The sequence below is a fragment of the Octopus bimaculoides genome, chromosome 24, assembly GCF_046866305.1.
Source record: "Octopus bimaculoides isolate indiv1 chromosome 24, ASM4686630v1, whole genome shotgun sequence".
Taxonomy (NCBI): Eukaryota; Metazoa; Mollusca; class Cephalopoda; order Octopoda; family Octopodidae; genus Octopus; species Octopus bimaculoides.
Window position 1 is genome coordinate 28,375,241 of NC_142951.1, and position 20,000 is coordinate 28,395,240.

The 20,000-nt window shown below is 36.2% G+C and overlaps 2 protein-coding genes across 13 annotated transcripts in view; one reads left to right on the top strand and one right to left on the bottom strand.

The window, feature by feature from the left end:
* LOC106877619 (enolase) overlaps positions 1-12,559 on the bottom strand; it is a 20,350-nt gene extending 7,791 nt beyond the window's left edge. Inside the window, exons 1-5 of one of the 3 annotated variants that reach the window (XM_089341378.1) lie at positions 12,503-12,559; positions 3,571-3,729; positions 2,397-2,497; positions 1,265-1,360; positions 1,086-1,144 (exon numbers count right to left, since the gene is read on the bottom strand). In XM_089341378.1, coding sequence (XP_089197504.1) covers positions 1,086-1,144; positions 1,265-1,360; positions 2,397-2,481 — 240 coding nt within the window. In that variant the 5' untranslated portion in view covers positions 2,482-2,497; positions 3,571-3,729; positions 12,503-12,559. Of the gene's footprint in view, positions 1-1,085; positions 1,145-1,264; positions 1,361-2,396; positions 2,498-3,570; positions 3,730-9,617; positions 9,731-12,502 lie in introns of all 3 variants that reach the window. The other 2 variants (XM_089341379.1, XM_089341377.1) reach the window with 2 other exon arrangements.
* Positions 12,560-12,916: 357 nt separating this feature from the next.
* The window catches only part of LOC106877620 (arf-GAP with coiled-coil, ANK repeat and PH domain-containing protein 2), a 244,660-nt gene continuing 237,576 nt past the window's right edge, over positions 12,917-20,000 (top strand). For all 10 annotated transcript variants that reach the window (XM_089341376.1, XM_089341369.1, XM_089341367.1 and 7 more), the window contains exon 1: positions 12,917-13,435. In XM_089341376.1, coding sequence (XP_089197502.1) covers positions 13,383-13,435 — 53 coding nt within the window. In that variant the 5' untranslated portion in view covers positions 12,917-13,382. The remainder of the gene's footprint in view (positions 13,436-20,000) is intronic.

Consider the following 20,000-nt stretch of genomic DNA (forward strand, 5'->3'; position numbering starts at 1 on the left):
GGGTTAGATGGCTTGACAGGACATCAACAAGCTACAGACTATGTTGAGCTCCAATGTCAGTTTTGGAATGGTTTCTACAATTGTATGTAAAGGGGAAGTGGCTTTATGCCAAATGTTGAGAGGCCAAAGTATGAAAGAGGAACAAAAGTCACTCTCATATAAACTGTGTCATTCATTTACAATCTTCTGAGGTAGCATGACAGACTACTGAGCTAGACAAAATACCACTTGGAAACAGGTAAGGAGTGGTGACAGGAGGAGCATCAGGCTGTAGAAAAATCTGTCTCAACAAAGCTCCATCTGACTCATACAAACATAGAAAAGCAGATGTTAAAACGATGTTTACAATATTGGCAACTACATTATTATGACTAAGCTAAGCCAAACTAAGAATCACTGGTAAGCTTCATCATTATACAGCTTCTGATGCTCTGTAACTCTTCATTAATACTTGGTTGACTTTATTGAACTCCTTTTTTGTTGCAAACCTTCAAACCAGACCCAGTTTCCCTTTCTTTCATTGGTAGACTTAACATGTCTCAGTTCAACACCCACAGCACAAGTGATTGCTAAAAATAAATGTACTTGAGTAATTCCCTCCCTTGAGCAGTAACCTTAACATCATCTTGAGTATTAATGGAAACAGAGTTTACTGTTACATGGTACTCGTTTCTTTCTGTTTGTCTATCAATTTCTCTGTGTTTTGTCTTGTCTTTGCCATTCTCTCTCTTGCAATTTTTCCAACAGACATTGATCTGTAGAAGTTCTAGCTGAAAAGTACAGGTCACATACATCTCACCGCTTCCACTCCTCCAACCAACAAACATTGGTTTCACATTTTGGCACAAGGCTAGCAATCTTAGTGAGAGGAGGTTAGTTGATGATATCCACTCTAGTACATGGCTCATACTTAATTTTATTGGTTTCTTTATTGCCCACAGGGGGCTAAACATAAAGAGGACAAACAAAGGGATTAAGTCAATTACACAGCGATGAGCAAAATACTGCTAAGCACTGCCTGGTGTGCTTATGATTCTGCCAGCATGTTGCCTTAATAATAATAATAATAAATACAAAAATATTACCTTGGCCGCAAGTTCTTTTGCAATAATCTTATTCACATTGCCAACGGCATTAAAAACACCTAAGTGAAAAGCAGAAGAGATACTTTCGTTACAGAAAAAATATATATAAACAAAATATTTAATAAATTTTCAAACACTTATATTTTGAAATCGAGAAATATCAAACGAAAACACTTAACTCTTCCCATGATAGTTTTTACTATCTTTGTCTCTCATTTCTAAAGCCTCATGGATACCAGTAGATGCACCGCTAGGGACAGCAGCACGGAACATTCCTACGAGGAGAAAAGAAAAAAAAATGATTATATGTTTGTATATTTGTACACAAAAACACACACAAGTAGTATTACAAAATAAAGCATATTCCATAGAAGAAAATATTTATATATCATATAAAGTTGATTACTTTCCATCACCTCTTACTAAATTTGGTGATTGCTGATTCAGCAAGAAACTCGAAGTAATGCAACAAGTCAATTTTAATCTTTAACAACTACATGCATACACACATAATGCATAAGAATACATACATGAAACATACATACATATAAAAATACCCCGTTGTTGATGTCTAGATTCCAATGAAGGAACCTTGGATCCAGGTTAGAAATAGGTTCTTTCTCTATTGGCAAGAAATCTTGAAATAAACTGAATAATGACATGTCTGTGTGTGTTGGCACTCCGTCGCTGGAACCCTCGACGTCGTTAGCGACGGAGTGCCAGTTGATCCGATCAACAGAACAGCCTGCTCGTGAAATTAACGTGCAAGTGGCTGAGCACTCCACAGACACGTGTACCCTTAACGTAGTTCTCGGGGATATTCAGTGTGACAAGGCGGACCCTTTGAATTACAGGCTCAACAGAAACAGGAAGAAAGAGTGAGAGTAAGTTGTGGTGGAAGAGTACAGCAGGGTTCGCCACCATCCCCTGCAGGAGCCTCGTGGAGCTTTAGGTGTTTTCGCTCAATAAACACTCACAACACCTGGTCTGGGAATCGAAACTGCGATCCTATGACTGCGAGTCTGCTGCCCTAACCACTAGGCCATTGCGCCTCCACAATGACATGTATATGCATGCACATATATACAAATTCATATAGGCATACATATACACAAGCACACACAATTTTACTTAACATACTCCATACCATTTTCTTCCATTTTGTAAATGTACACAACATTCATGTATAGGGAAACGTTTTGTAAATCCCAACTTACACAGCATCCACGCTTATATAAGTCACATTATATGCAAATGCAAAGTCGGTTTTAAGTCAAAAACAAGAAGACGGGCTGAAGGAATATTACCAACCTTTGTCAGTCCACAAATCAACTTCAACCGTGGGGTTACCACGGCTATCAAAGATTTGGCGACCATGAATCTTTTTGATAACCATACTTGCAGATTTATAACTGAAATTAGAAAAGCAAAAAAAAAAAAAAAAAAAAAAAAAAAAAAAAACATATATTTTCATTAATGTCATCAAGACAATTATTTCTGGAAACAATTCTGCTATATAAAAAGATAAGATTGGTCATAACTGGAATGTTATGACCAATGGGATGTTATGACCAAAGGGATGAATCACAGTCTCTGCATTGCACATACTTGGTACATCTTCCTCCAAACTATCCCCTTTACTATACAAGGCTCACCCATTTTGCATACATGCATGCCGTGTATGAATAAACTAGCTTGTTATATAGATTTCATTTACTATATTAATATTTTCAAGCTGTTGGTAAGTGCTGGTGGAGCTCTTTCTGTACCTCAGGATTCAGAAAAGATAGTTGGGCAGTGGGGACAGTTCTATCCCCAACTTCCTTCCTTTCTATACATCTATAATTTGATTCCTGTCACGTCCAGCACTCTACCCTAACCTTCCTAGACCATGCAACATCCAAATGCCAAACTTGCACTGATTATGAACAAAGACCTTGAAAGTATCATCTATTGAGGGACATGCTAACCTTGGCTCGTATAAATATTACGAATCAAGAGAGAAACATCACCCCGTTCCCCATCAAATATGAGCATCACATGACTAGAACCCACATGATTGTTCCAAATATTAGGCCTCATTATCACTAACAGTCTCTCTGGCAAAAAGTGCTGGGACTGCTTTTCAAAAACCGAACCTTCTTAAAACTAGAAAATATTTTCTGAACAAGTACTGAAGTCTTGCTCCCACATCTAAGAAAATTGCTGATCTTGAACACAATACATCCTAGAGTACATCAACTGATTGGCGTAAAGTCACTCACCCCAGCTTCTGGTCTACAGATGGGCTACTTCCTCTGCTTATTCACCACAACTACAATAAACTTAGCCTCTGGAGCCAGCTGGATTCAGGTGACCTCCACTCAGGCATCCCTGACCCACTTGCCTCTCCTCCTCTCGTCACCTATGTGTTCACTTGATGAGACTATGCTCTAACCACTATATTCAAATCTTTCTCCCAAGAACATCAGATGTCTGGAATTACCTGTTAGTTCATGTCGTTCATTTAGGTTTCACCTCGCAAGAGTTCAATCAGACTGTTAAAAGCATCAATCAGTCCATCCCAAAAGGCCTTCTTCAAGTTATTAAAAAACGAGACAAAAAATTCCATCTTCTAAATCTTCCTTAAATCACAACCTACCATCTTAAAAAAGGGAAGAACATGTATTGAATTATGTGGTTATATATAAAAAAATATCTGATTATAAGTCTTGCTCAATCAAGGTTAACTGTTGACTCGAGGCTAAACAATAAGCATAGCGTGAATCAGTCACTATATGCTAAGAAAAAAAAAAAAAAAAAAAAAGACACATTGGACAATATTGTATCACATACACTACATTAGGAAATAAAAGACAGGGTGGTCATGACTAGGTCTGTTGCTTAGTCTCTGGGCTGAAAAGAAGGTAAACACCAAAAACACTCAGCAGGTCCCCATTCCTTCTTAGTTACCTCCATATATTTTAGGTCCTTTTCAGCAAAGGTAAATTTTTTTTTTATGTATGTGAAACAGTTTGCCCCAGTTTAAAGAGGATGTTGTGGCAAAACACAGAATGCTATATTATTTACCATGAAAGAACCTCTCATATGGACTTGCGGTGCATATAAGCACTCATGTCTGTATCACTGGCAGGTGATAAATCATCAGCTATGGCTGCTGGAACTGTCAGATCACATGATTTTGGCCTTCCTTGACCTTGTCTATGAAGGACATCCACAGCTAGCCATAGCAGCTGATTTCCCCCCCCCCCCCCCGCCTCAGTGATATAAATAGAATTTGTCTATTCAGTCACTTGTGTCATAAATAGCCAATTAAGCAATTTGCATTATTAATCAAGCCTTTACCACCAACGTAAGTTTTTTGCTTTTTATTATATCTCACTATTTTTTGTTTAATATTAACTCCATTGATACCAACTGCTAGTTTTACAACACAAGGTTTCAAATTTCAATGTGGCTTCAATATTTAACTGAAATATAATTTTAAGAAACTTAAAATATATTTCAAATAACAATGAAAAAGTTATTCCATTAAATCTTTTCAAATTCTTGATTATTTTCTAAGTTAAGTGAAAACATGGACATTAAGTTTATGCAATGTGGCCAATAATTTTTTTCTTGTCTTAGATACCCTAAGTAAAATAAAAGTTGACCTGGGACTAAACAACAATACAGGTCTTTTTTGGGGGTGCTTTGCATCTATTATTTCATATCAAAGACTGACCATCTTTAATGTGGATGCATCTTTTCCCTAACAGTAGCGAAGGTGTTGACGACTTCTTCCAAATTACAACTGACCAAAGTTTTAAATTTATAAAATCTGTAATGAGCATGTTAGTTACCTTTCAATGATACATATGCTATAATTCTACATTTTCTCATGTAGTCATTTTGTTTGGAGACAGGTAAATGTGTTGAATTACATTTATTACCAACATCATTAAATAATTTTCATGAATTTTAATATATATATATATATATATATATATATATAAACACCTGATTAAATATAACTTCAGTCTACACAAATTACAAATACTAGTAAATTTTTGCAGTCTTTTTAAAAAATTTTTTTTTAAACAAAATTGTACTGCATGAATTCTAAAAGTTGGTGAATAGACTAAGCACAAATTGAAAAGCAACTACTATTATATTTAAGCTGAAGAATGCCAGGGAAAGGATTTTGATTAAGATATTTTCTCAAACTTAGATTACTGAGGCAGGTGCAGCCCCGCACTGAGGCAGGTGCAGCCCCGCACTGAGGCAGGTGCAGCCCCGCACTGAGGCAGGTGCAGCCCCGCACTGAGGCAGGTGCAGCCCCGCACTGAGGCAGGTGCAGCCCCGCACTGAGGCAGGTGCAGCCCCGCACTGAGGCAGGTGCAGCCCCGCACTGAGGCAGGTGCAGCCCCGCACTGAGGCAGGTGCAGCCCCGCACTGAGGCAGGTGCAGCCCCGCACTGAGGCAGGTGCAGCCCCGCACTGAAGCAGGTGCAGCCCCGCACTGAGGCAGGTGCAGCCCCGCACTGAGGCAGGTGCAGCCCCGCACTGAGGCAGGTGCAGCCCCGCACTGAGGCAGGTGCAGTCCCGTACTGAGGCAGGTGCAGTCCCGTACTGAGGCAGGTGCAGGCCACAGAAGCCCCATACTAAAGCAGGAGCAAACTATGGCAGCCATATACTAAAGCAGATGCAGTTCACAGCAGCTCCATAATGATTAACCCACAACAGCTCCACACTGAGGCAGGTGTAGACCACTGCAGACCCATACAGAAGCAGAAGAAAAAAATATAGCAACCCCAAACTGAAGCAGGTGCAGCTCACATCAGCCCCATATTGAGGGAGGAGCAGCCCATAGTAACACCTTACTGAGGGAGGAGCAGCCCACAGCAGCCTCTTACCAAAGTAGCTGGTAGAAATCCCTTATCAAAACAAATACAGTTTGTAGCTATCCCTTACTGAAGCAGGCACACCTAGCAGTAGGTAAACCTAATTTGCATTAGTTACTAGTTTATGCTAATATTGTAATATTAATCCCATTCTGAACAATTTTATCATCAGCCTCACAATTCTGATTCAAGAAATTATGCTTGTTTCAGATTATAATTCTGTATGGCACAGATCAGAATTAAAATACAGTGCAGTGGGTCAATAAATGTTAACTAAAAAAAATCAGTTAAGAGAAAAGGATTCCTGTTTCAATGATGAAGTCTACAGAAAGAAGACAATTCAGATGTATCCATCAAATCGCAACCAACTCTTTTGGAAAATGAAAAATGCCCCTAGTGGTTGGTGTTGGGAAGGGCATCCAGTCATAGAAACTGTGCTAAAAATAGATCATTCAAATGAGATATGGTCCTTTAACCTGTCTAGGCAGGCAGTAAATCTGGATATCAACGGACTTGAATTGAGATGATCTGTCTGACCAATATCACTATGATGATGGTTATGTATATAAGTAATATACATTAGTAATCGACTAATATTTTCCCACCACGAAATAATTTAGCTGGCATTTTCTTAATGTCCCATGCATTAAATATGGTCATAGGGATTTACTTCTCCAGTAGATTTCATAACATCATAAATTTAAAGGCAGAGAGATAATGAAATTTAGGAGCAATTCTCTGATCTTTTGTCATCATATGATCAAAGAGAAAAACTTCAAATTTTGGCATAAAGCCAGCAACTTCTCGATCGGGAGATAACTAGATGGTTGTGCTGTTGTAGCGATGTACTTCTGGTTGTGTTGTCGTAATGGTGATGTAGTGATGGAGTAATTTTTGGTTGTGTGAGGTATATAGATGAGATACAAAGATGGTTTTTTGTGAATGAAACAATGGTAACTTGAAATAAGATGGTAGTGGTAACCAATTTCTAATCAAACCAAAGAAACTAAGTTCCCATTTTTTTTTTTTTTTGCCATTGCTAATACTACTTATCAATTGTAACTCCTGACAAAAATGTCACTTTTTTTTTTTTTCACTCGTGACAAGAGATTTGAACATATGAGGCACAAAGCTGGAACAGGCAACACAGAATATCCTGTTCAATAGTCTAACAGTTCTGACAGTTAATTTACTCAGGCATAAGCTTTATCAACCCCTTGAAAAGATGAAAGGCAAAAATCAAGTTTGGCAGTATTTGAACTCAAGAGAGCAGACATTCAGGACAAACACTGCAGAATATTCAACATTATGGTTTAACAACTAACAACTGAGGATGATGGTATCACTCGCTTACAAGTATCACATGATGTCAGTGACACACACACACACACACACACACACACACACACACACACACACACACACACACACACACACACACACACACACACACACACACACACACACACACACACACACACACGATAGGCTTCTTTCAATTTCTGTCAACCAGATCCATCTACAAGGCATTAGTCAGTCTGAGGCTACAGGAGATGATACTTGCCTAAGATACCATGCAGTAGGAATGAACCTGAAAGCATGTGGTTAGGAAACAGATTCCTTACCAGACATATCTGCACACACATGCACACAACCAACAACTTGGAATCTACAGTAAAGACTTTCAATGTTATTAATGCTGTTGCATCTCCATGATGACCACCCTTTCTAACTTTTAGATACAGTTAGGTGTTGTGAAGACAGAAATATTGTAAATGAGAAGTACCAACAGCTTAAAAATATAAATATAATAAATGAAATCTATACAACAAGCGAGATTATATATATATCAAGAAACATATGTAAGACTCAAATGGACCTTGACTGAGAATCACTTATTCATGCACAACAACTAATTATTCTTGTTATGCCTGATTAATTAACAGCCAGTAACCTTCTAGAATTTACTGCAGATAATGTTGCAGTTATTGGAGCATAATAACTGCAATATTATCTGCAGTAAACTCCTGAACTTTGCAAGTTCGTGTCCCGCCTAGGCGACCTTGCCTTTCATCCTTTCAGGGTCGATAAAAAAGTATCAGTTGAACAGTAGGGTCTCTGTCATCGACTGTCACATACCCCAGAAATTGCTGGTTTTGTGCCAAAATTTGAAACCAACACTGCAGTCAGAAATTCACATGTCACGTATAACCAAAGTACACTAAAAGCCATGAAGGGATTTGAAATTTCAATGACATTTTACTAACCTTAACCAATCTACCAAGAAAATTTTTTTTAAAGAAAATCAATAACCCGAAATGCATTGCTATTATCGAATTACCTTCGTAAATTACCTTTATAAATTATATTATAAATAAGGGAATAAAATGTTAACAATCAGAAATATGCCCTTTTATTTTAAACCCATGGTAATTTTTTTGGGATCAGACGCCTATACTTTTAATGAAAAAAAAAAAAAAAATTAGGGAAGATGTTTAAAAAAAAAAATCGTTTCCATTTGTACGAAGGAGTAATAATTCGTTAAAAAAAATGCAAGCATACAACAAATTTGTAAGAAACTAAGACGAAAAAATATTTTATATATGTATATATATAAATGATCAGAAAAGAGCTTCGTTAGATGTTCACCTTAAACGACGCCGCCGCAACACAATATCAAGGTCAAGGATGAAGTTGAAGGCTGTTCGTAATCTGAAGGTCATTACAGCTTGCATTATTATAGCTACACAAACTTGCCGAAATACGTAACAGGATATGGAATCTAGCAGATAATAGTCGTAAAAGCAGAGCCGCCAGATCACAGAAAACAACGAAGATTAAACATAGAATCGTAACATACTTTATCATACGACATGAAACTATGTGTTGTATGCATGTCTAATTCCTTCAAGCTACTCATTTCTGAAGAAACTTAATAGCACACTCGAATCATCAGCAGCGGTAATAAGTGAAGATGGGCGAAATAGGTTTTGACAACTAGCAAAAATAGCAGGTATCGTCGTCTCTAAAGGAGAGGGTTGTGGCAAGTGATGGGTGGGGAGATATGCACTGTTATTACGGGTAGCATCTTCAGCGGAGATAAAGGAACGAAATCTAGGCGACTAGCAGTAATCTCAATAAAATATAACTAAAGTAATACAAGGACTAGCATAAATTATCATTCAGTGCTGGCACAAGAAATCAATAAAGCAAAAGCGGTATCAATGCGCTAAATGAGCACCCCATATCGATGGACCATGCAGTATACTACATACACACATATATATACACGCAAAAATAAATTTTTGCTTTATTAATCTTTATATGAGTGGGGTGGAAGAAATGATAAAACTATGCCGTTCATTCCATTTCTAATATCAGTGGCGACTTCTGTTTCGCGATTTCATCTGGAAATCGAAACCATACCCCCCATGATATAGACGTGCAGCCACACGTCCAACAAACAGATCGTCAGCGGCGCTGTGACCAGAGCGATGACATTGATATTAAAAATGTCAAAGCCTCATAATATATATAATTTTAGTCGAGTCAGTCTCTTGCTACTCTGAGTTTCACCTATATATAGGTGCCCAGGATCTATAAAGCAGAAATTGGTGACGTAATGGCCAAATGAAAATTTAAAAAGTTACCCAATTATTGTTAGTTAAATCAATATTCCGAGGCTATTTGCTATTATCATATAATCATCAGGATCGCCAATCCAAAGCAATTTATATTGCAACGCAGCTTGAACAGCTAAATACTATAAAGTAAAAGAAAGACATTGTTTAAACAGGGAAGTTTGTGACAATCCTACATCACACTTCCCTTTTCATTAAATACAATTTGAAACTTTTTCTTCCATATCTAAAACCCGTTATACTAGTCCACAGTTGATATTTCTAAGCGGGTTGATTAACTTCAAATACTTAATATATTATCATGGACAATGTATTATAAATGAATCGACAAAAGTTTTCAATTTAAAGTGCCTTAAAGATATCTTAAGCACCAATTTGAGAAAGTCCCACAAATGTCACTAGAACTTTTCCCCCCTTTCAATCTAAAATTACAGTTTTAAAATCATTCTTTTAAGATCATAGTACTTTGGACAGATGAGGTCTTCAACCTTTTTAAATTAATTAAAAAGATTTGGGTCATGATCTACTGACAAAATAAGTAAGATAAGACATAAACAGTTGATAAATTAATACACGTTTAATGTAGAAACACGTACAAGAAAGATATTTTTCTTTAATTGCTGCAAAGACTAAAAACAGAAGATTGTTATCACCACGGGGTAAAAAAAAGTGACATTATCGATGAAATCTTAACACCAAAGTTAAACATCATGAAATGCAGAAAGAAATTTGGAGACGGTTTATATCGCGTCTCTTATTTGAAACATTGGTTATTTTCCGAGATCTATATATTTGGGTGATTGACTCGATGAGAATATTGCGAGAAGAAACTACAATGGTTACATTGTAATATAAATCAATGTAGCGAAAAATTAATATGTCCCTGTCGGTCGCAACAATTAGTAGCCTAGTTTCAACTTCACTCTATATGTGTGTGTATATATATATATATTTCTATATATATATATATATATATATATATATATATATATATACACACATATATACACATATATATATACATATACACACACACACACACACTTAACCGTGGCTATTTAATATTCCGTTATTGTATGCTATATATATATATATATATATACACACATGTGTATATATATATTTCCTTTCGAAATTATCCCTAATTTTTGTGGTATATAGTCTTTTGCTGCTATTTCTAGCGAGTAGATGTCCTATTATAGGCATCTCTGCATTTTAAATGAATTATACACACATGTGTGTATGCGGCTGGATATTCCATACACACTTGTACTCTTCTCGGAATCAATCTTCCAGCACGATCAGGTGATTACAGTCGTGTTGTGACAAGACCGGCCGATCGAATTACAGGTACACAAGTTATCAGAGCGGTACTTATATACTCATTTCAGCGAATCAAGAGGGTGGGGGTAAATAGATAGCCTACACACGGTCCTCAATATCTTACTGGTACTCAATCGGTCGACACAAGGGATAAATAAATAAATACGTAGCTCGATCCCGCCCACGTCCGACCCCACCAAGATTTGTGAAGCGAAAAGAAAATTAAGGGTAAAGTGTGCAAAGCGAAATATTGAAGTTAAATAGTCAGTTTCATGAATATCGTCGATGACGTCACTGATTCCGTGATCAATAGTATCCGAGATATATATATATATATATATATATATATACACACATACTAATTATGCATATAATAATTATATATTTGGTGTATATAGCACCTATGTATATATATATATTTACACAATAATTATGCATTTATTAATATTAAAGTTATAACACATTTGTGTATAATTTATGTTAGTCTGCACATATGCATCTGTGAAGATTGAGCAATATTATATATATATATATATATATATATATATATTATTGATATTTGGTAGAAGCAAATGAGTGACTCAAGAACCGAGAGTTTCGTGCGTTTGCACTTACCAAAATAATATATTAAAATGGACAATATAACATAATAATTGTCAACGCAAGAAACTATCCGGCCCTTGAGTTACTGTTGCTTCTGCTACATATTAAATAAAACAAATATACGAATACTCATATTTTAAGACATTAATATCCTGTTTGCACCACCAAACATTATATATATATATGTTGTCCTAGTGGGTGACAAGGTGACAAGTTGAAAAAGAATCTGTCTTGCTACTAAGCAGAAAGATAACTGAAGGCGAAAAAAAAATATTTAATCCATGATCGTTAGTCCAACATTATATATATATATATATATATATTATATATATATACCTGCATACATACATTGATCACACATATATATATATATATATATACCTGCATACATACATTGATCACACACATATATATATATATATAGATATATAACCTAACATATTTATACCCATGCATGTATAATTAATATAAGCATGTAGGATGTTTCTAATAATATTAGCCAGTGTCCAAGATGTCTGTGAATATACAGAATTTATCAGACACAAACAAGATTAGACAAGAAAACGAAAATATACGTTGAGCTGAAAAAATAAGAAATCTGATGGCCAATGGTTTCTCTAAGTTTTTCTTCGTTTAGTTTAAATCAAAAGCCAATAATTGGGGAAAAAAAAAAACCCAAATCGTTCTTCTTTTCTTTAAAATTATTATTAATCAGCAACAGAAAGAGAATAAATCTAAAAAACTGTAAAGCCTTTAAAAATTCCAGCTTCAAGGACGTTGTGTCAAGGACACCAAGTCAAGGTCATAGGGATGGTGATTATGTATAATAGAGATATTACATATTCATTCGTGTTTAAAACTTATTAAATAACATTGGTAGTGGTGAAGGCTTTGAGGTTTAACAACAAAAAAGGGTAAGAGGTTAAAGGGATTTGCAACTAATACAGGTGATATAATAAGATTTTTACCCTTTGTCCTTAGTTAAGATGAAGATGTGCTCAAAGTGACGGCTTCAAGACGAAGACGCTGTGGCTGGTAGAGATATTTATATATATATATATACATGTATGTTGCTCTATGTACATATAAGGGCATAACTCGTGACCACGAGAACTAACACCGCAAAAAAAAAAAAAATTATTGAATATATTTTTAAAATTACAAATAAGATATATTTTTGTTTAGTAAATAAATTCTGTTTAGTTTAAAAAGTTTCAATATTTAGTATAATATTATAAAAAAAAATCGGAAATAGAGAGAAAATAGCGAAAAAGATATTAAAAGTATCGTGGAGTGTCGTTCATGGTCGGTAATTTCCGTCTTGTTCTCGGTTATGTACGCCACCTCTCCGTTAATCGTCTACTGCTGCTGCTGCTGTAGCTATTACTACTACTTGTTAGTAGTGCTGCTGCTACTACTTGTTATAGTACCGCTGCTGCTGCTGCTACTACTTGTTAGTACCACCGCTGCTGCTGCTGTTAGATAGTATAGCTCGGTGTTTGTGATTCACAAGTAGTAAACATGGAAGTTGGTAGATAGGGTAATATTTATATTTCACGTCAGTGACAGACAGACAAACAAACAACAATCTCTCGACGCAATCATTCATTTTAAATCAAAAGACCAAATTAAAACACCCCGCCTTCTCTCTACCATCACAAACCAAAAATTATTATATCAAGTTTTTAAGGAATCGCCAGTGCGTTAGTTATGTCATGGTGATCTGTAGACAACTGTGTTGGCTTCACTAACTTTTTTGACTTTTTTTTTTTACCACTGCTGAAACTTTCCAAAAAAAACCGACAACAAAACTTAATCAAAACCATTTTTCCTCTCTCAACACAAACTATGAGACCCGTTATTGAATTTAGGGAATGTCTGAAAGACTCACCATACTTCAGGTAAGTCAAGTTTATTGTTTATCGCTTTTTTCCTAAACCGATCGTTATTTCCTTAAGTTAAATCTCCCATTACTGTAGTTTTCTTTCTTTCTTTCTTTCTATGTCTGTCTGTCTCTAAATGCTTGTCTGTCTCTTTAAACGCCTATCTCTAAGTGCCTGTTTTTCTACCTGTCTAGAAATACCTGTCTGTCTATCTGTCTCTAAATGCCTCTCTCTCTCTCTCTCTCTCTAAATGCCTGTTTAATAGTCTATCTATCTGTCTGTCTGTCTATGTATCTCTAAATGCATGTCTGTCTATCTATCTATCTGTCTGTCTCTAAATGCTTGTCTCTCTCTCTCTCTCTCTAAATGCCTGTCTCTCTCTCTCTCTAAATGCCTGTCTCTCTCTCTCTAAATGCCTGTCTCTCTCTCTCTAAATGCCTGTTTAATAGTCTATCTATCTGTAAATGTCTGTCTGTCTATGTATCTCTAAATGCATGTCTGTCTGTCTATCTATCTATCAATCGATCTATCTGTCTCTAAACGCCTGTCTCTCCCCAAATGTCTGTCTATCTCACAGTCTATCCGTTTCTGTCTACCTGTATTTAACTCTCTATCTGTATGTGCCTGTCTATTTTTACCTGCTTACTATCTATCTGAATCTATCTCACTGTCTATCCGTATCTATCTTCTATTTATCTATGTCTACTCTGGTCGATTTGTCTATGTCTTCGAAGAATTCCTTTCCTTATTTTTCGAAACCTCTATCTTCAAATAGTTTCCTTTCCGGATTTAATCGTGTCAATGACGGGGGGTGGGAATAAAGAAATTACTACAAAAAAGTGAAAATATATAAATAGCAACACCTAATTTTTAAAGAGAAAATAAACTACAATCATTAGGACGAATTGGCAGAATTTGCACAAAATACCGGATAAAAATGTCTCGCAGTAATTTCGCCTCGTCATTCTGTGTTCTGTGCTCAAACTCGGCCCTTGGTTGAGTTTTTCAACCTCCTTTTGCGTATTCATCTTTTCCAAGTTTGATGATTTAATCTATTACACACTTCTGCTTGTAATGTCACTCAGCCAATGCCCTTGTGGCAATAAATTAATCATTGTTATTTATCGTCATGATAATTAATATTATTAAAATAAGCACCCGTTAAGTACTGCCGGGGCAGCTTAATTGACACTAGCTCCCCCCCCCCTCCTCGTCCTCTCAAATTCGTGGCCTTTTGCCAATGTTATAAATAATTTTTGCTCATTACAGGAAGAGAGCCTCGTCCGAAATGCCTTGTATTTCTTTACGTTCTGAATTCAAATCCCTCTGAGGTCAACTTTGCCTTTGATCCTTCTGGGCTCGATAAAACCCAAGAATCAAACAAGTATTTAAATTGATATAATCGATCGTTCCCTTTCCCCTCCAATTTCCGGCCTTGTGCCTATCTCAGAAACTATTCGACTGTTCCCCCTTTTCAACTAATATTTTGTCTTGTACTTAGGATAGAAATGATTAAGGGCAATGGATTAGTGGAATCGTTAATTGATTACTTTGCAATAATTTGTTCTAGCACTTTACGTTGATTCCAAATCTTGTCGAGGCCTAGATCAACCCTTCCTTTCACTCTTCTCGGGCCGACAAAATGCTAATCAGATGTGGAATCGACATTGATCAGAATATGGCCCTCTTTCTCTCAAAAATCTGACCTTGTGTTTTCTTTACGTTTAAGAGATCATTGCAGATTTCAATTTTAACTTTTATCCTTCTGGAATCGATTAAATTACGTACCAGTGAACTATTTAGTCAATTGATATGATCAGCTGGTCTTATCCTCCCTCAGAATTTGTGTCGCTTTGTATAATTTCGGAAACATAATTACTACTCTAAGCTAGCCCAAATAATTGAACAGATGTCTGATCAAAAGTGTTTCAGACGCAAACCCCCTTATATTTTTAGAAATATGTAGCACTACATCTACATTTACCTAAATATCTTTCCGCCCCCACCTATTTTTTTTTTAAACTGTGCGATTTGTGGGAGATTTGACTGCTATTTGTATTAAGTCGAACGAATTCCTTAAGAGCCCCCACAATTACGTGTCTGCTTTTAATGTTGGTTCTCGTGTTAGAAAGCAGGCTAAACACTTTTTCCTCATTTCCTCTCCCGCAGTGACTCGATATTTTAGGTTTCAAAGTAAGGAACGGCTCGCGTAATTAAACCTACACCAACAACGGAAGAACAACCAGAGGACCTCTATGGAGTCTCTCGACATGCTAAACGTTCAAATTTCCTTTAAAGTTCTTTTAAAATATACCCCTGTCGTTTTAAAATGGAACGATATTAGGGACAATGTACTTCTTGATATATGAATTAAAAGACAGGGTGGTCGTGGGAATGATTGCCTTTCATCATTGAACCAGACCATCACCAACCAAGGAGCCTCTATCTGGTCGATCGACTTGCTAGAAATAGTAGCCAAATCTCTAAATTACACTATCCGCCAAAAAGGCAGGATTGTCATGGAAGGGGATGCCTTTTTATCATCGAACAAGAGTATAACCGATGAAGGAGCCTCTATGTGGTCACTCGAATTTGTAGAAATAGCAGACGGGTCTCTGAAATTACTCTTTAGCGCCAAGAAAGCAGGATGGTGACGATAAAGAATATCTTTCGTTATTGAAGAGCAACATAACCGACGAATGAACCTCTATGTGATCGCTCGAATTGCTAGAAATAGCATCTATATCTCTCCATCTCTTTGAAACTATATTCTACCGATAAGAAAAGGGTGTCACACACTAGATAACGCAATCTCAGGTACTCAGATTTCCGAGAATAGAATGGAAATGTTTGTAACAGCTTTGAGCGCAGCTTTCCTCGATCAGGACTGACCAGGCGCTAAACAACAACAGATATCATTATCATCCATTAACGATTGCCGCCTCCCCTAGGTTTTTGTTCCGTTCTCCATCCAAGAGGGATATTTCAATTAGAATTTTCTTCTTTCGTCTGGGTTTATTATTCAGTCCATCGCCACCTACCTTTTTGCAGTCATAAAAGTTATTGTCATTAAGTTTAAACTGTTGTTCCGTCTCAGTTCATGGCCGGAAGGTGTCCCAAACACGATCACCTCTCTTGTATTCTATATCTATCTATGACTTCATCGTCCAGTGAGTCTGTTCTTCGTTTCGAATATGGTAAGAGAGTGTGATTTGAAGGTGGGGATTTAGGTTATTTCTAGCGGGTTGAGCGACTCGCGTTGGCTCCGTTTTACCATTTAATGAGGTGTGTTTGTGCGTATGCTTGAGTGGAATGCATATATGTGAGGGTTGTATGTATGTCTGTAAATGTATGCGAGTAGATCGTGTGTGTATGTGTGCGTGTGAATGAAAGAAAGCTTTAAAGCAGGAGTAAGGGAATGTGGTGCTTGTAAGAAATGCACGATTGTGTGTGAATATATAATATATATATATATGATTGTGAATGAGTAAGTGCGTGTGTGAAAACATGTGCCTGTGAATAAAAGAATGTGTGTTATTAGCGAGACTAAGTGAAAGAGTTTAGCGAACTAATGAGTGTCTCTCTTTGTGAAAGTGAAAGATAGTGAATACTATATATATACGAATGAAGGGAAAGTGTAGGTTAAAATAGAAAACCCGAGTATCGGCGCAGGTTTGTGTGTGATACAAAAGAGAGCGACACACAGCAATTTAAAATTGAGGAAATAATTGAATAGAAAAAAAAGGACAAAGTACGGTGTTTTACAGAAATTGGTCGAGTTTTAGCGGTTATGGAGTTTATTGTTACTGCTCTTTAAGTGGGGCGACCTGTTTTGTTGGCTGGTGAACCCTTTCAGATTATTCTGGTGACATAATGACAACTGTTCCATTTTGGTAAAGACTATTAAAGCAACGAACAACTGTCTTCCTTCCTTGGCAAAAACATGCTTCCTTAAGAGACATTTCCGAGACATAATTAGCCCCACATGAGTATGTGTGTGTGTCTACATATGCTTACTTGATATTACTAATATCAGATTTTTTTTTATCGGTTATTGTGGCGGCATGGATTCTTTCTCAATGCACATACAGGAACCGTTTACCCCCACTCTGTCTCTCTCACCATGCATTCATATAGTAATACGCTTCATATACTTATTCAATACATACTGACATCTGTTAGGCACACGTGTATATGAGTACATACATACATGTACATATATATATATACACACACCATACATAGTTGCATGGATATATATGTATGCATACATACGTGTATGCATATATTTATATACATGCATGTGGGTTTTATATATGAATGTATTTACATGTAGGTGTGTGTATGTATATATATATATACCTGTAGGTATATGCATATACATATATTATATATATGTATATACAGACGTGTATGTATATATAGGCATGTATGTATATATATATGTATAGATATGTATGTCTATATAAACATGTATGTCTATATATATGTATATATATATATATATATATGCATATATAGACATGTATGTATGTATATATATGTACATATAGACATGTATATATATAGATATGTATATATATGTATATATAGACATGTATGTATATATATGTATATATAGACATGTATGTATATATATGTATATATAGACATGTATGTATATATATGTATATATAGACATGTATGTATATATAGACATGTATGTATATATATGTATATATAGACATGTATGTATATATATGTACATATAGACATGTATGTATATATATGTACATATAGACATGTATATATATAGACATGTATGTATATATATGTACATATAGACATGTATATATATAGACATGTATGTATATGTACATATAGACATGTATATATATAGACATGTATGTATATATATGTGTATATAGACATATATGTATAGACATGTATGTATATATATATATGTATATACATACATCTGTATGTATACCCATATATACATGGTTGTGTGTGTGTGTTTACATACACACAATAGTACTGTTGAATAACAGCTGTGCTATTATATAGACGGAATAATCTATATAATAACAGTCGCCATATTTGTGCCCAAATCTGTCTTTGAGACTAGCAAAGATAGAATATTTAAGTGGTTATTCTACGTTTGTCTGCTAGGAGACTTTGTCTTGCCTTAACTGTCATCTTTTCCCATCTCTGCCACGCCCATTTCATCTTTGTTTCTTCCCTGCTATATGTGTGTGTGTGTATGTATGTGTGCATGTTACTTGTAAGCTACTCGTAAAAAAAACCTAAGTAAAACTACAATTATGAATGCCTATATATACACACACACACATATACAGGCTTACTCTCTAGTTTACGTACACACACATGCATGCATGGGTAGCCTTATTTTTAGTTTGTGCATCTGAGTGTGTGTTGTGCGTGTGCGTACGAGCAGTACATTCCACGACAACACAGAATCCAGTATCTTTTGTATAAACGGTAAACATCTGGGTTCAGATCTCGTCGAGGTCGATAAATAATCCCTCACCAATAAATCGGGAATCGATCGATTGCATCTCGTTTACACTACCCTTATTTTCCCGCAAACACTAACCAGGTCGACTTTCATCAGGTCTTCGTTCCGTGATCAAACCCCGCCGAGGTCGACTTCACCTTTCATCCTTTCGGGGTCGATAAAATAAAGCATCAGTCACGCACTTATGGTCGGATACAATCGACTTGTCCTTTCCCTCAAATTTGCTGGGCTTGTGTCTAGCAGAATCGTTAGCACGCCGGATAAAAATGCTTAGCAGCATTTCGTCCATCTTTATGTTCTGAGTTCAAATTTCGCCGAGGTCGACTTTGCCTTTCATCCATTCGGGGTCGATAAAGTAAGTACCAGTCGAGTACTTTGGGTCGATGTATTCTAACCCCATCCTTCAAAATTGCTGGCCTTGTGCCAAAATTAGAAAGGATTGTTATTAATACTAGCAGAACTTGAATTTGGAATGTTAAACGAGGTATTAGGATAACTCTTTGGTTTTTAAGGCGGTGATAATAATAGTAATAATTATTTAAGTATTAATATTTGGTAGCCCGGGCGGGAAGGGTGGATTTGTAAAAATGTAACCTATGGGCACTGTAAGAAACCATTGCCTGATGTTTCAACCCTTTACTTTCTGAATTCCTTTAAATCCCACCGGAATTGAGACGGTGGGGTAGCAATTGAAGTAGACCTAGGTCGATCTTTCTCAACAATACTTATTATATATTACCTCCTCGCTTCCACTCCCCCACTGCCAGAAATGTGTGGCCTTGCGTTTTTGTTAAGTCTTTATTATTATTAATATTTTGTGTTTTCCGTGCCAGGCTGCGTTAGGTGACACAAGTGTCGAAAGATGTCGGTTGAGGTCAACAGTACTTAACAATATAACGAGCGTAAAAAAAATTTTTTAAATATTAAAAATAGGGGGGAAAATCAACAGAAAACTCATCGCGGCAGTCTTCCTGCTTCAGATGACACATCAGTCGTGTGTGTGTTTTTTGTGTTTGTCTCTCTCTCTCTCTCTCTCTCTCTCTCTATCCTAATTCATGTGTAACA